Source organism: Phocoena sinus, chromosome 9 (genome assembly GCF_008692025.1).
Source record: "Phocoena sinus isolate mPhoSin1 chromosome 9, mPhoSin1.pri, whole genome shotgun sequence".
Lineage (NCBI taxonomy): Eukaryota > Metazoa > Chordata > Mammalia > Artiodactyla > Phocoenidae > Phocoena > Phocoena sinus.
In genome coordinates, this window is record NC_045771.1 from 32,474,283 (window position 1) to 32,488,826 (window position 14,544).

Genomic DNA, 14,544 nt, shown 5'->3' on the forward strand with positions numbered 1-14,544 from the left:
TCTTAGAACGGTATAACTTTCCAAGACTGAACCAGGAAGAAATAGAAAATATGAACAGACCAATCACAACTAATGAAATTGAAACTGTGACTAAAAATCTTCCAACAAAAGTCCAGGACCGGATGTCTTCACAGGTGAATTGTATCAAACATTTAGAAAAGAGCTAACACCCATCCTTCTGAAACCCTTCCAAAAAATTATGGAGGAAGGAACACTCCCAAACTCATTCTATGAGGCCACCATCACCCTGATTCCAAAACCAGACAAAGATACTACAAGAAAAGAAAATTACAGACCAATATCACTGATGAATATAGATGGAAAAATCCTCAACAAAGTACTAGCAAACAGAATCCAACAACACATTAAAAGGATCATACACCATGATCAAGCGGGATTTTTCCCAGGGATGCAAGGATTCTTCAATATATGCAAATCAATCAATGTGGTACACCATATTAACAAATTGAAGAATAAAACCATATGAGCATCTCAATAGATGCAGAAAAAGCTTTTGACAAAATTCAACACCCATTTATGATAATTCTCCAGGAAATGGGCAGAGATGGAACCTACCTCATCATAATAAAGGCCATATATGACAAACCCACAGCCAACATCATTCTCAATGGTGAAAAACTGAAAGCATTTCCACTAAGATCAGGAACAAGATGAGGTTGCCCACTCTCACCACTCTTATTCGACATAGTTTTGGAAGTCCTAGCCACAGCAATCAGAGAATAAAAAGAAATAAAAGGAATCCAAATTGGAAAAGAAGAAGTAAAACTGTCACTCTTTGCAGATGACATGATATCATACATAGAGAATCCTAAAGATGCCACCAGAAAACTACTAGAGCTAAACAATGAATTTGGTAAAGATGCAGGATACAAAATTAATGCACAGAAATCTCTTGCATTCCTATATATTAATGATGAAAAACCTGAAAGAGAAATTAAGAAAACACTCCCATTTACCATTGAAACAAAAAGAATAAAATACCTAGGAACAAAGCTACCTAGGGAGACAAAAGACCTGTATGCAGAAAACTATAAGACACTGATGAAAGAAATTAAAGATGATACCAACAGATGGGGAGATATACCATGTTATTGGGTTGGAAGAATCAACATTGTGAAAATGACTATACTATCCAAAGCAATCTACAGATTCAATGCAATCCCTATCAAATTACCAATGGCACTTTTTACGGAACTAGAACAAAAACTCTTAAAATTTGTATGGAGACACAAAAGACCCCAAATAGCCAAAGCAGTCTTGAGGGGAAAAAACGGAGCTGGAGGAATCAGACTCCCTGACTTCAGACTATACTATAAAGCTACAGTAATCAAGACAATATGGTACTGGCACAAAAACAGAAACATAGATCAATGGAACAGGATAGAAAGCCCAGAGATAAACCCACGCACGTATGGTCAACTAATCTATGACAAAGGAGGCAAGGATATATAGTAGAGAAAAGACAGTCTCTTCAATAAGTAGTGCTGGGAAATTGGACAGCTACATGTAAAGGAATGAAATTAGAACACTCCCTAACACCATACACAAAAATAAACTCAAAATGGAATCGAGATCTAAATGTAAGATGGAACACTATAAAACTCTTAGAGGAAAACATAGGAAGAACACTCTTTGGCATAAATCACAGCAAGGTCTTTTTTGATCCACCTCCTAGGGTAATGGAAATAAAAACAAAAATAAATAAATGGGACCTAATGAAACTTAGATGCTTTTGCACAGCAAAGAAAACCATAAACAAGACAAAAAGACAACCCTCAGAATGGGAGAATATATTTGCAAACAAATCAACGGACAAAGGATTAATCTCCAAAATATATAAACAGCTCATGCAGCTCAATATTAAAAAAACAAACAACCCAATCCAAAAATGGGCAGAAGACCTAGATAGACATTTCTCCAAAGAAGACATACAGATGGCCAAGAAGCACATGAAAAACTGCTCACCATCACTAATTATTAGAGAAATGCAAATCAAAACCACAACGAGGTATCACCTCACACCAGTAAGAATGGGCATCATCAGAATATCTACAAACAACAAATGCTGGAGAGGGTGTGGAGAAAACGGAACCCTCTTGCAGCACTGGTGGGAATGTAAATTGATACAGCCACTATGGAGAACAGTACGGCAGTTCCTTAAAAATCTAAAAGTAGAATTACCATATGATCCAGCTATCCCACTACTGGGCATATACTCAGAGAAAGCCATAATTCAAAAAGACACATGCACCCCAATGTTCATTGCAGCACTGTTTACAATAGCCAGGTCATGGAAGCAACCTAAATGCCCATCAACACACGAATGGATAAAGAAGAAGTGGTACATATATACAATGGAATATTACTCAGCCATAAAAAGGAACGAAATTGGGTCATTTGTTGAGACGTGGATGGATCTAGATATTGTCATACAGGGTGAAGTACGTCAGAAAGAGAAAAACAAATATCGTATATGAACGCATATATGTGGAATGCAGAAAAATGGTACAGATGAACCGGTTTGCAGGGGAAAAGTTGAGGCACAGATGTAGAAAACAAACGTATGGACACCAAGGGGGGAAAGCCATGGGGGTGGAGGTGGGTGTGGGAGTGTGATTAATTGGGAGATTGGGATTGACATGTATACACTGACGTGTATAAAATGGATGACTAATAACAACCTGTTGTATAAAAAAATAAATAAAATAAAATTTAAAAATTAAAAAAAAGGGAATGAGAGCATGTCCTTCTACTCTGCCATCTTGAGTCAATCTCCCTATGACTTTAGTCTTGTTAATTAGAATACATCATTAGAATGCTTAATTGTATACCCTGATATGGACATTTACAAATAAAAATAAATAATTGCTCCTGAGTGAAATAAAAGACTTGGAGTTTCTTAAAAATAAAAAAAAAGAACATATATAAGACTCACCTAGAAAGCAGTACTCACCATAATAAAATCACTAACACTATATGAGTCATAAAAATATTTTATCTTATAAAAAAAAATTGAAAGTGACTTTTTATTACCAGAGAGCAATAAAGAAGTAGATTTTCAGGGAGTGTTACACAGCCTTTTGCCCAGTGCAGCAGTGGCCCAGGCTGAGGTCATCCCTTTGCAGCGCATCCTGCCAATCTCTTCCAGAACATTCTATTTGCTCTTTTGAGTAGAAGCAATTCTTGCTTTCCCATATTTACGTCAGCACTTTGCAGCCTTTTCAGGTAAAAATTTCATGCCAGATTAAGGAACCGGATTATGCAAGTTAAAACCAAACATTTGCTATTAGAATTGGTTAAACAAAAATACAGAATAGGAAGGACGGATTTCATCTTTTGAGGAAGAGGGGAAAAGAAACCCAAAGTCAAGAAAAATCAGCACCTAGAATGATCTGACCAGGAGTTTACCCTGAAGCTTGAGAAAACCAAATTCTCTGATAATCTCCTCATCATTCTGGTTATGCCTGTGCCTATAGGCATTTAAGAGTGACCCAGGGGCAAGTGTGATGGAAAACTCACTTGTTAATGAGAAAAACCTTCAACCAACTAAACAAGATCTTTAAGGATGTTTCTGGAAAGAAAATATAATTTCTTTCCTGGATTTGTCTTGAAAGGCATAATAAACACAGGTGACCAATTATGTTTGGGCAATAAATATGCTTTTACTCTTTCTATTTACACCGCAAAGGACTTAACATTTCAGCATTTCTTTTGTTGTTCCAATCACACACCTGCAGCTCAGTTACCACTGTCTACTGGAATCAGCAGCCTGATATCCTGAATAACCCATATTCACAGCATCCAAAATGCGACTCTTCCCTTTAGTACCTTTTTTCCCCAAGAAACTCTCATGAGCTAATTCATCTTGAAATTATTTGCCCTTTAACAGAAGATCTATGCCCACTGAATCTCAGAGAGCCTTTTTTTTTTGGATTGCAATTTGTAGAACATGGAACTTGACTGAAGAAAAATGGTCACAGCTATAGATATGCCCTAGTTTATATTTTGTCCAAAATTTTCTCAGTAACAGTATCTCTCAGTCTGTGCTGTACTTTTTTCCTGGCTATAATCTTTACTAATCAGTGAGAGAAAGGTTATCTGAGGTAAAACAAGACCAGATATGTAGATGGTTGCCAAGTACTGATTCTACTTCGGGTGGCAGCTTTCATTGAACTGATTTCTCAAGTGGAGGGTTTATAGAAACACAATGTATAGATATTACCCTGTATTACTCTTAAGTTAAGGAAGAACAAACATATTTTAAACAAACAGAAGGGTTTGTTTTTTGTTTGTTTTTCATGAGCCATAACATATAAATTAAGGAAGCTATAATACTAGAGAATCATTTATTTGGTTCAGAATCATATCCTTATTACTCTAGCAGTTCCATTTAAGGTTTCAATCAGTCTCTAGAATCATGATCATTATTTTAGTCAATAAGTATATTAAGCAGCTATAAGCACATACAGGCAATTCTTTCATAAGGGATACATATCCTTGTAGCGCAAAATAGCATACTTAATCACCTATGTAAAAACGATAGCCCCATGAAAATGACATTAAGCCACTAACACATGAATATTGATATAATTTAATACAACTGTTTGGTTGTCAGAAATTTCAAATATGAGCTGAAGTCCACTCTGACATACTCATTTTTATTTATTTATTTTATTATTATTATTATTTTTTTTTTTTTGCGGTACGCGGGCCTCTCACTGTCGTGGCCTCGCCCGTTGCAGAGCACAGGCTCTGGAAGCGCAGGCTCAGCGGCCATGGCTCATGGGCCCAGCCGCTCTGCGGCATGTGGGATCTTCCCAGACCGGGGCACCAACTCGTGTCCCTGCATCGGCAGGCGGACTCTCAACCACTGCGCCACCAGGGAAGCCCAAGACATACTCATTTTTAACATGTTAAACCTTAATTGGCTAATTCAATTGATACTGAAATTATCAGAATGACTTACTGTCTTAGGTTTTCAATTATTTTTTCCATTGCTTCTTCCCAGCAGTAGGCCTTAACCGACTGGATATTTTCAATCATTTCTGACGTGATCACCAGTCTTTCATTAATCTTTCCAGCTCTCTGATCTCTGTAAATAATCCATCCACCAATCAAATACTTAGTAAAAACAAGTCAAAATGTCCACTAAGAACTGCCCAAGCTTTTAAGAAAAGCCACATTTCTTTTATTAAATGAATGTTTATTTTATTATCAAATATATAGTAACAAAAATAGTAACTGTCATTTAGTAAATGCCTCCCATGTGCCAGACACTGTATTAGATGCATGTCATACATTATGCCTAATCCTTCTGACAACCTAACAGAGGTGATTACCTCCATTTTAAAGACAAAAAAACCCAGAAACACAGTGGCTGAAGCAGCTTGACACAGGTCATGTAACTAGTAAGCGTGCAATCTGGGATTCAAACTAAGAGCTATTTGACTCCAAAATTTGTACACTTTCTATCATACTCTAGGTGGCACACTAGAAGTCCTCTTTCATAAGCAGTGACTGGTGTCACCGATTCATTCTGTAATAAAAAGCAACTAAGGCTGTGGTGTGATGATTCATGAACCAGGGTAGAAAAAGCCTATAAACTCTCCCCAAAATATATGTATTCCCTCCCATTCACATAAATGTTTTATCCATTGTACCTAAATCTCTGATGTGCAAAAAGTGAACTCGATGGTAACATATTTATAAAGAAATTCTATAGACTAACAAGCAAAAACATGTCCACTTGATATAGAAAGTATTATTTATGTCATGAAAATAGTTCCTTTTTTGTGACGCCTAGCAAGGACATCTCAGTTCAGTGCATAGAGAAGTTCTGGTTTTATTAGAGTGGGCTTTTGGAAAACCTCATTTAAAACCCTTTCAAACTATGTAAATAAGAGCGCTACCTGTACTTCATCATCATTTTCCCTAATCCGGCTTGAAAAAGGGCAAGGACTATGAGAAAAGCAAGTCCACAGAAGGCGCAGGCCTGTAACAACTCCCAGAGCAGCCCCATCAGCAGCGTCACTTGCAAAGGAGCAATCCACACGAAATGTGCCAGTGCAAGTCCCTGAAAAATAAAATCACAGTGAAAACCACTGACATTTTTTCCTCCATGCCCAAAACAAAGGAAAAACAATCAAAGAAGAAAGAAATCAAGCACAGTGAGCTCATACAATCAAACACTTCATGGTTCTGAACACACTAAAATCTAGGTATTCACCACATGGAACACGTAGCAATGTGTTTAAACATTCTATGCATAGGGTTTCCCCCCAAACAAACTTCAAGTCACTGTGATCTTTTTCCAGTGGAATTGCATGGTGATTGAAGAATTTATTTTAAATAACTTACTTCTGTGTGGATAAAGCAAGAGCCATGACACAGAACATGAGAGAACAAAAGACTCTTCAGAAGTTCAATCAATACAACTGTACAACCCTATCACCTGACAATATATTCAGAATACATGCATGCTCAATTCAACAGTAATTTATTTAGCACCTGCTAAGGGTTTGAAATCATGTAAAATACTAGAAATACAAAGGTAAATAAAACAATCTGTCCTCAAGGACCTTGAATTTTATTGTGACAGAAGACAGCACTGAACAAGAATTGCTCAGAGTATCATACTCAGCCAAAGTAAATAACTGATTTAAAGTATTAAAAGGAAACAAGGTCTGATAGGGACTGAATTTTAAAAAAACCTCATAAATACAAAGCAAGCTGAGATGCCCTTGAGTTGGGCGGTTCCGTGAGACCCCAAAATGGCACTCTGCTACACAACTTAGCCTTCTCAGTTTTCAGAAATAGGGAAGGTAGGGATGCTTATGACTTAATCACTTATTACTGTTATCTGACCCAGAAAACCTTTGGGGTTGTATGAGTTATAATAAAGATGCATAAAAGATTAAATCAGTAGGTACATACTTCATCAAATTTGTTCAGGTTGTTGGAAAGGAGACTAACAAGTTGTCCAATACTTATTTTATCTAGAACACGGCTTGACAACTTCAAAGTCTAAAAGGAAAATGGGAAGTTAGATGTTGTCAATGAACAATAGACAAATATATTTATAAGTAATGTTACAATACAGCTGAGGAATTAGGTAACTATGCACGCATTTTTAAGTTAAGGTAATGAAAATTATTTTATGTTCATCTAACTCAGTGTCTACTCAGATTTATAAATATTTCTCTTTACAACAAATATTACACTGGCATGCCTCTTCTTATTTTATTTTACAGTATCTAGAGAGGAGTAACTATTTTTTCTAATCCAAAATGGGAACAACATTGTACTTAAATATTCATTTATATACTGTAGAGGGTTTTTTTTTTTGCCTTTGTTTGTTTTTATAAAAGATGGAACCAAAGGCAGTGAAATTTGAGATTAATACCTTGGCCTTACAGGGAACTATATTCAATATCTTGTAATAACCTATAATAGAAAAGAACTGAAAAAATATATATATATCTATATCACTTTGCTGTATACTTGAAACTAACACAATATTGTAAACCAACTATACGTCAATAAAAAAAATTTGTTTTAATAAAATCTTGGCCTTAAATTTTTCATGTGATCTTATAGTAACTGTGTTGAATAAAATTACTGTTAGTCAATAAAATTATATTACAAATAATTTAGTCATTAATAATTTTGTGAAAGATTACATTAATAATTCTTAAATTTTACAAAGAAAAATATATCCATCTATACAAAATAGAATTTTTATGTAGATAAATTATTATTATGAAAGATCACAGTCATACTTTGCCTATAAAATTTAATAAGAATTGATTTGCCATTAGATGGCTTTGACTGAAGAGTACCTATCTAATATTCGCTTCAACTGAATCCCTCACATATGTATTGAGCACTTAGTAGATACAAATCACTATATTCAAGGCTTCAGGGATTATCGTTAAGATTTCTTAAACATAATTCTTGCCTCAAGATAACCTAGTACATACATAACTAAATATGATAAATTAGTTAAAGGGAGTAGATAGAATAAAATAGGGTGATTAAGAGAAAGTTCCCATATCTGGTTATAAAAATCTGCAAATATTTTATCGAGGTTGAATTTTAAGATGGGTGTGTAATAATGAATAGCATTTAGATAAGCACAGATGAATAAGGAATAAAGCAGTTAATTCCAAAATGCTATTAGAGCAATATGGGGCAGGGGCGGGGGGGAATCCATTGAGCTGGATGACACATGACTTGGTAACATACTCAGTCTCAGGTAACTTGAGACTGGGCTTAACATGGGTTCCACATGGCTTAACATGGAGTTTATGTGCATAATAAACAGTGAATATCTGTTCACTCTAGTTAACTTTATCTTCTTGAAATTCACAGGCAAAGCTCAATCTAGTTTGTATTTAGATTCATTATTTAAAATATAATTTGAATGTATCATGGTTACAGATTTTGGAACAAAGAAAACTAGGCTCTATTACAAAATCTGGAACAATGTGGGAAGAATTAGTGGCTGCCTGCCACATGGATGAAACTGGTCAGATATGGTACCAGTTTATTTTAGGGACCAAACCACAGCCACATGGAGATGAAATTGTATTCTTTGGTGATGACGTTAATGCAGCTCAATAGGTGTGGCTAGAGGGGTAAAGAAAATGTGTAAGAACACAGATAATCAATGTTGAAAAAGGACAGACACAACTTCTAACTTTTCATCAATGCATTCTGGGTCTGAAAGCACATATATCGCTGTGTTTGTGCTAAACATTATGTATGAACTTATTCACAAACTAACCTGCTCCTTCTTTGATCTCCCCTCCCCCTAGCCCAGAGCACTTCATGTTTCTCTCTGCCTATGTAACACAATTTGACTTGTTTTATTATTTCAGTACTTATTTTATGTTCCCTAATAGTTGGAAAACCCTCCACTTCAAGGATTGTGACTTAACCATTTTAGAAATTCTGAAGCAGTTCTTGCACAATGCTTTATACCTTTTCGGTCTTAGCTTCTCAAAATATTTTATCCATAAAATAGGGATAATAGTTTCTACCATATGAAGTTTTGGTCAAATGAAATGATATACCTAAAAATCACTTAGAAGCTTGTCATGTACATCCTTAGCTATTAGTTATCATTATGATAAAATCACTTTTATGAATATTTTTAAACTGGATTCAACTTCCTTTGATATGCATTCTGTGTAAATTCTACCCTCCAAATAATACCTAATAATTTCTTCACTTACACATAATTTCTGGATCAAGATAAAATTTTTATTGATTTATCACCCATGCTTTCCTGGTACTTGTGAACTGATGAGACTGTGGTTCAGGTGATTTGACTAAACTGCAGACTCGGTTTTTCCCTTGTGCCTCCACAAAAGGCTTTTTTGAACAATAAAGTATGGCTATCAAGGTTTTACAACACCACTGACTTTGCATGTATATTATGGAAGTGTTATGGGTTATTTGCTAGAGGGAATTTCAGGTCCATGTCCCTTATAAGCCAAGTATAAAAAGTTTTTACATTGGGGAAAGAAAAAAGAGAAGGGTAAAGCAATACGCAAATGATTCAACCAAACAGGTTTCTATAATCACTTGGTAGATCAAAGGGTCACACATGAATCAGGCTGGTGAAAGCACATGTCACTGAGATGACCTTAAATTGTGTTTGTAAGATAAGGAAGTCTTAATCTGAATTCATCCAAAGCACGCTTCAGCAACTTGGGCTCTTAACTGGACAATGCATACAGAAAAGCAGAGAAGGTTCTTATGGTTGCCACGCATGTGCTATTCTAAAAATTTTTAACTTGCAGAACTTAGGATGACAAAAATCTAACTCAAAATAAGGCAGTGGATACCACCACTGTGTCACAACTAGTTAAGGTAGAAATTTCTATTGCCTGGGTTATTGTTAACAATTTCTTGTTATTCAACATAAAGATACATGGCATTTTACCATAAGATGGTATTTTGTCAATGACTTTTATGCAGATAGTAAGAATCATTTCAATGGGGAGCCATGGATTCCAAAAACTGGTATATGACTAGTGGAAAAAAAAAGAAATCTAAAATATAGGCAGTTTATAGAAGGCACTCAATAATTATTAGTTGAAGTAAAGCGAATTATCAGCGAAAATTAGAAATATTCATTATTGCTGCCATTTATTTCACAGGTATACAAGACTGATTTCAGCATTTAGCCCTTATTTGTATCAGCATGGCATTTAAAACACGATGCCACTAACACGTAGCATGGAGACTGTGCAAGAAAGTATTACCTTCTTATAAATCAAACTAAACATAGCTATTCTCATCTGCATTCCAATGCGATGGAGGCCAAAAATGGCTGGGTGAAGGAGCAGCATCCTCACGATAAAGAGAAGGCATAAGCCTATGCCTAGGTAAATCGCAATGGCGCGTTCTACCTTGTTATCTGGATCATAGGAAGCAATGATTCTTCCCAGTAAGAGAGGCTGTACTGCTTTGGTGACTTCCTGCAGAAGACGGAAAACAGAAATGAAATTTTATTTTTCTTTCATAAAATGCCCTCATAATTTCAACACAAGAAGTTTCATCTTTACAGGAGATGAAAGAGAGCCATGCCATACATGAAACTCTTGATGTCCTTTGTAATATCTTTACACTTTGAAATAACATTTTATTTTAGGTTACAGCAAAAGTCACTTGGAGACGTTTATGTATGAGGTATTCTTTACTAAAAAGTGAAGAGCGGCCATAAAGCAAAGGTGTAATTTCTGAAATAGTGTGTTAATTGGTAACATCTACATAGCACTTAACAATTCATAAAATATTTTTCATTTGATTTTTATGACAACTTTAGGAGTCAGAGTAAGCATTAATATTTTCACATTACAGATGAAGAAACTGAGGCCAAAGAGCCCAAGTGATTTGACATGATTTCAAAATAGAACTTTCAAAAGCACTTTGAGTGATGGAATTATTACCAGAATGAACAGTTTCTTGAGGCAACCACATAAAGGGGAACTGGCAACAGGAGGGAGGAGTATAAAGGCACAGGTGGTATTTAAAGCCCAGTGCCACTTCGCAGTCTGGGATAGGTGGGGATTTTAGGAAAAAAGTGTGTCAGAAGACTTCAGCCTCAGGCCAGTTTCCAACAATTCATCAAGTCCTCAAAGGCCTATGAGTTAACAAGGGAAGACCAAAGTTGTATTTTCCAAATCTTCCTCATCAGACTTTCCATTCATCACTAAATCAAATTGTTCATCAAATTCATTACCATTTTGCCTGAATATATAATAGATCTGAACACATGGATTTGAACCCAGAAGGTCTAAGTCTTAACCATCTTGCTAATTTGCCTTCGAAAGAGAAAGACATGTAATCCTGTAATTTTGTTTTATGATGGCCTAGTGAAATGGGGATCTGAGGCTAAACCCTTCTGGGAAATAATATTATGCTAACTGATTCCATTTCAAATGTATATTTTCAAGCCAGACTGCCCCTCCCCCCAGTATTGCTCAGCATTACTTTCTGGCAGCCCATAATTTGCTTTTTTTTTTTCCATTTTCTACTATGTCTTTTCTAAACCTCAGTGTCCAATCCCACCAGCACTCTCATTCTCAATAAATGAAAATGCTTTCCTATAGCAACTTCATCCCCACAAGGAATCCTAAGCTATAGCACCATCATTGATTGACCACTAGCTTTGGGTAGCTGCTCACTCTATACCTGGTATTCAGTACCTCATTTCAAATTAACTGTGTAGACCAAGAATGTGATTGTAGGAAAAGATTCAAACGTTTTAAAAAAAGTTTACAAACTAATCACAAACATGGAATACTAGAGTGCTCTCATCTCACACAGCCATATTTTAATATAAGTTTGAATTTCAGCAAACAGATAGGTGCTGAAAAGAAAATCGTTAACTACCTACCCAGATATACCATGTTATAGTTGGCCAATATCAACTGAAGAGCACTTTTTTTTGGAACTTCATATCATCTTTATTTATATTTTTTAACATCCTTATTGGAGTATAATTGCTTTACAATGGTGTGTTAGTTTCTCCTTTTTAACAAAGTGAATCAGTTATACATATACATACATCCCCATATCTCCTCCCTCTTGCGTCTCCCTCCCACCCTCCCTAACCCACCCCTCTAGGTGTTCACAGAGCACCAAGCTGATCTCCCTGGGCTATGTGGCTGCTTTCCACTTAGCTATCTGTTTTACATTTGGTAGTGTATATATGTCCATGTCACTTTCTCACTTCTTCCCAGATTACCCTTCCCCCTCTCCATGTCCTTAAGTCCATTCTCTATGCCTGCGTCTTTATTCCTGTCCTGCCCTTACTACGTTCGTCAGAACTTTTTGTTTTTTAGATTCCATATATATGTGTTAGCCAGCACTTGTTTTTTAAAAAGTAAATGAGTGGGGCTTCCCTGGTGGCACAGTGGTTGAGAGTCCGCCTGCCGATGCAGGGGACGTGGGTTCGTGCTCCAGTCTGGGAGGATCCCACATGCCGCCGAGTGGCTGGGCCCATGCGCCATGGCCACTGGGCCTGCGCGTCCGGAGCCTGTGCTCCGCAACGGGAGAGGCCACAACAGTGAGAGGCCCGCGTACCGCAAAAAAAAAAAAAAAAAAAGTAAATAAGTGAACAATTACTGCTTGTTGGCATGTGTCATTTTATGCATGCTTTGTACTTTTGTTACACGTGCATCCATTTTTAGAATGTATAGAATTGTTTTTGAGGTTTTAAATTTTATATAAATGGTATCATCTTGCAACTTTTTTTTAACTTAAAAGTTGTGTTTCTGACATTTAGTCCCATTGATACTTGTATATCTACCTCATTTATTCTCAGTGCTGTTTAACATGACATCCTGTGAATAAATCAGGCTATTTGCCCCACTGCCCTATGTTGGAGAAGATAGGTTGTTCCCATTCGTAAACTATTACAATCTGTGCAAGTGTTACACTCGCTGTTTCCATTAAATTCTATAGATCCATGCCAAACTTTCTCTAGAGTAGATAATTTTATTTCAAAATAACTCCTTAAACTAGGAAAATGTACAGTTAAACCTTGGATTTAAAATTATATGTATAAATATATCTGCAATACAATTTTCCATAGTATGTTTATAGTGGCAATATTTCATCCTCAAAATTACTTTTAGGTCAATATTTTATCCTAGAATTTTTCAATATTATGTTGTTCTTCATAAACAAATGTCAATGCCACATCTACTTTGATTTACTTTCCCATTAATAGTGGGTTTGCACTTGGCTAAAACGCTCTCAAGTTGCAGTCAAGGGCATTGGATTCATGTGTGCCACCCATGCTGGAGATATTGTGTGTGGCCACAAAGCAGAGAGTAAGTAAGGAGCTTTGATATTTACCAGGCATACCACATAAAACACAATTTCTTGTTCATTATAAGACAATAACCAGAAGACTCTGATCTGTGACTGCTTCTCATGAATCCAACTGCTTATATCATAATTAACATAATCACCTGTCTCCTTTTTCCAGAACTTGTATATATATATATATATATATATATATATATATATATATACAATCTCCTAATAGATAATATTATCAAATATAGAACCACTGATAAAGACCACAATACATATTTCTAAGGAGTAACTCCTATCTATGGAATGCTAAAAGGAGCATTCTGAGGAAAAAGAGAAATATTTTAGTAATTGAGCTGTACACAGAATTTTTAGAGTTAGAAATGTACAGGCTTACATAAGTTTTCTCCTATTGAGTAATCTGAGCTAAAGGCTCTGCCATTGTATCACCATTATATTTTTTCCATAACCTGTCACCTCTATCACAATAGACCCATTTGCTGAATTTATTTTGATTTATAACAAAATAATAAAATTGTGTCAATCTGATTCAGACACTTATTCTGCAGGTTGCATAACTGAATTAATTAGTTGTCTTCTTGCCTCAAACAAAAGAGGACATACTCATCCTTTGAACAATAACAGCTATTCCACAATGACACTGGTAGTATTACTGTGGGAGGGTACCTGTTCATAGAAAAAAAATGCAGTTTATTTCTGGTAGAGAGAATTCCAATAATTGGACCATCTGCCAACAGCAAAACAACATTAACCTCACCACAACATGGAACTGTCAACATTCAAGGACAAAATCAGCACTCCAGACCCCTCCCTCCTATAGTTTCCCCTACTCTGTTTTAAGCAGCATGTTCTCTAATATTTATAATGAAAGCATTTGCAGACATCACCTGATTTTATAATTTGGAAGGGAAAACAATGGTAACTGATACCTAGCTTAATCTATGTGTGCAGTCTTTTACAAAATCATCCCTGTAATGACTGGGACAAACATAGTCCTCTATTCTTGATATGTGAAAGTTGTGTGAATCCTGTTGCCAGTATATTTTCAGTTACACAAGAAATTTCCCAATTTGCCACCATATAAAATAGTGTAAGCAGACTGAGGCTTGAATGTAATGAGTCGGAATGTAAATTAATTTGAAAATTTGATAAAATATTTTATTAAAT

General features: G+C 35.8%; 1 protein-coding gene across 1 annotated transcript in view; it reads right to left on the reverse strand.

Moving 5' to 3' along the window:
- CFTR (CF transmembrane conductance regulator) overlaps window positions 1-14,544 on the reverse strand; it is a 211,267-nt gene that overhangs the window by 151,322 nt on the left and 45,401 nt on the right. Inside the window, exons 4-7 of the mRNA XM_032644014.1 lie at window positions 10,293-10,508; window positions 6,955-7,044; window positions 5,931-6,094; window positions 4,988-5,113 (exon numbers count right to left, since the gene is read on the reverse strand). Of these exons, the coding sequence (XP_032499905.1) occupies window positions 4,988-5,113; window positions 5,931-6,094; window positions 6,955-7,044; window positions 10,293-10,508 (596 nt within the window). The remainder of the gene's footprint in view (window positions 1-4,987; window positions 5,114-5,930; window positions 6,095-6,954; window positions 7,045-10,292; window positions 10,509-14,544) is intronic.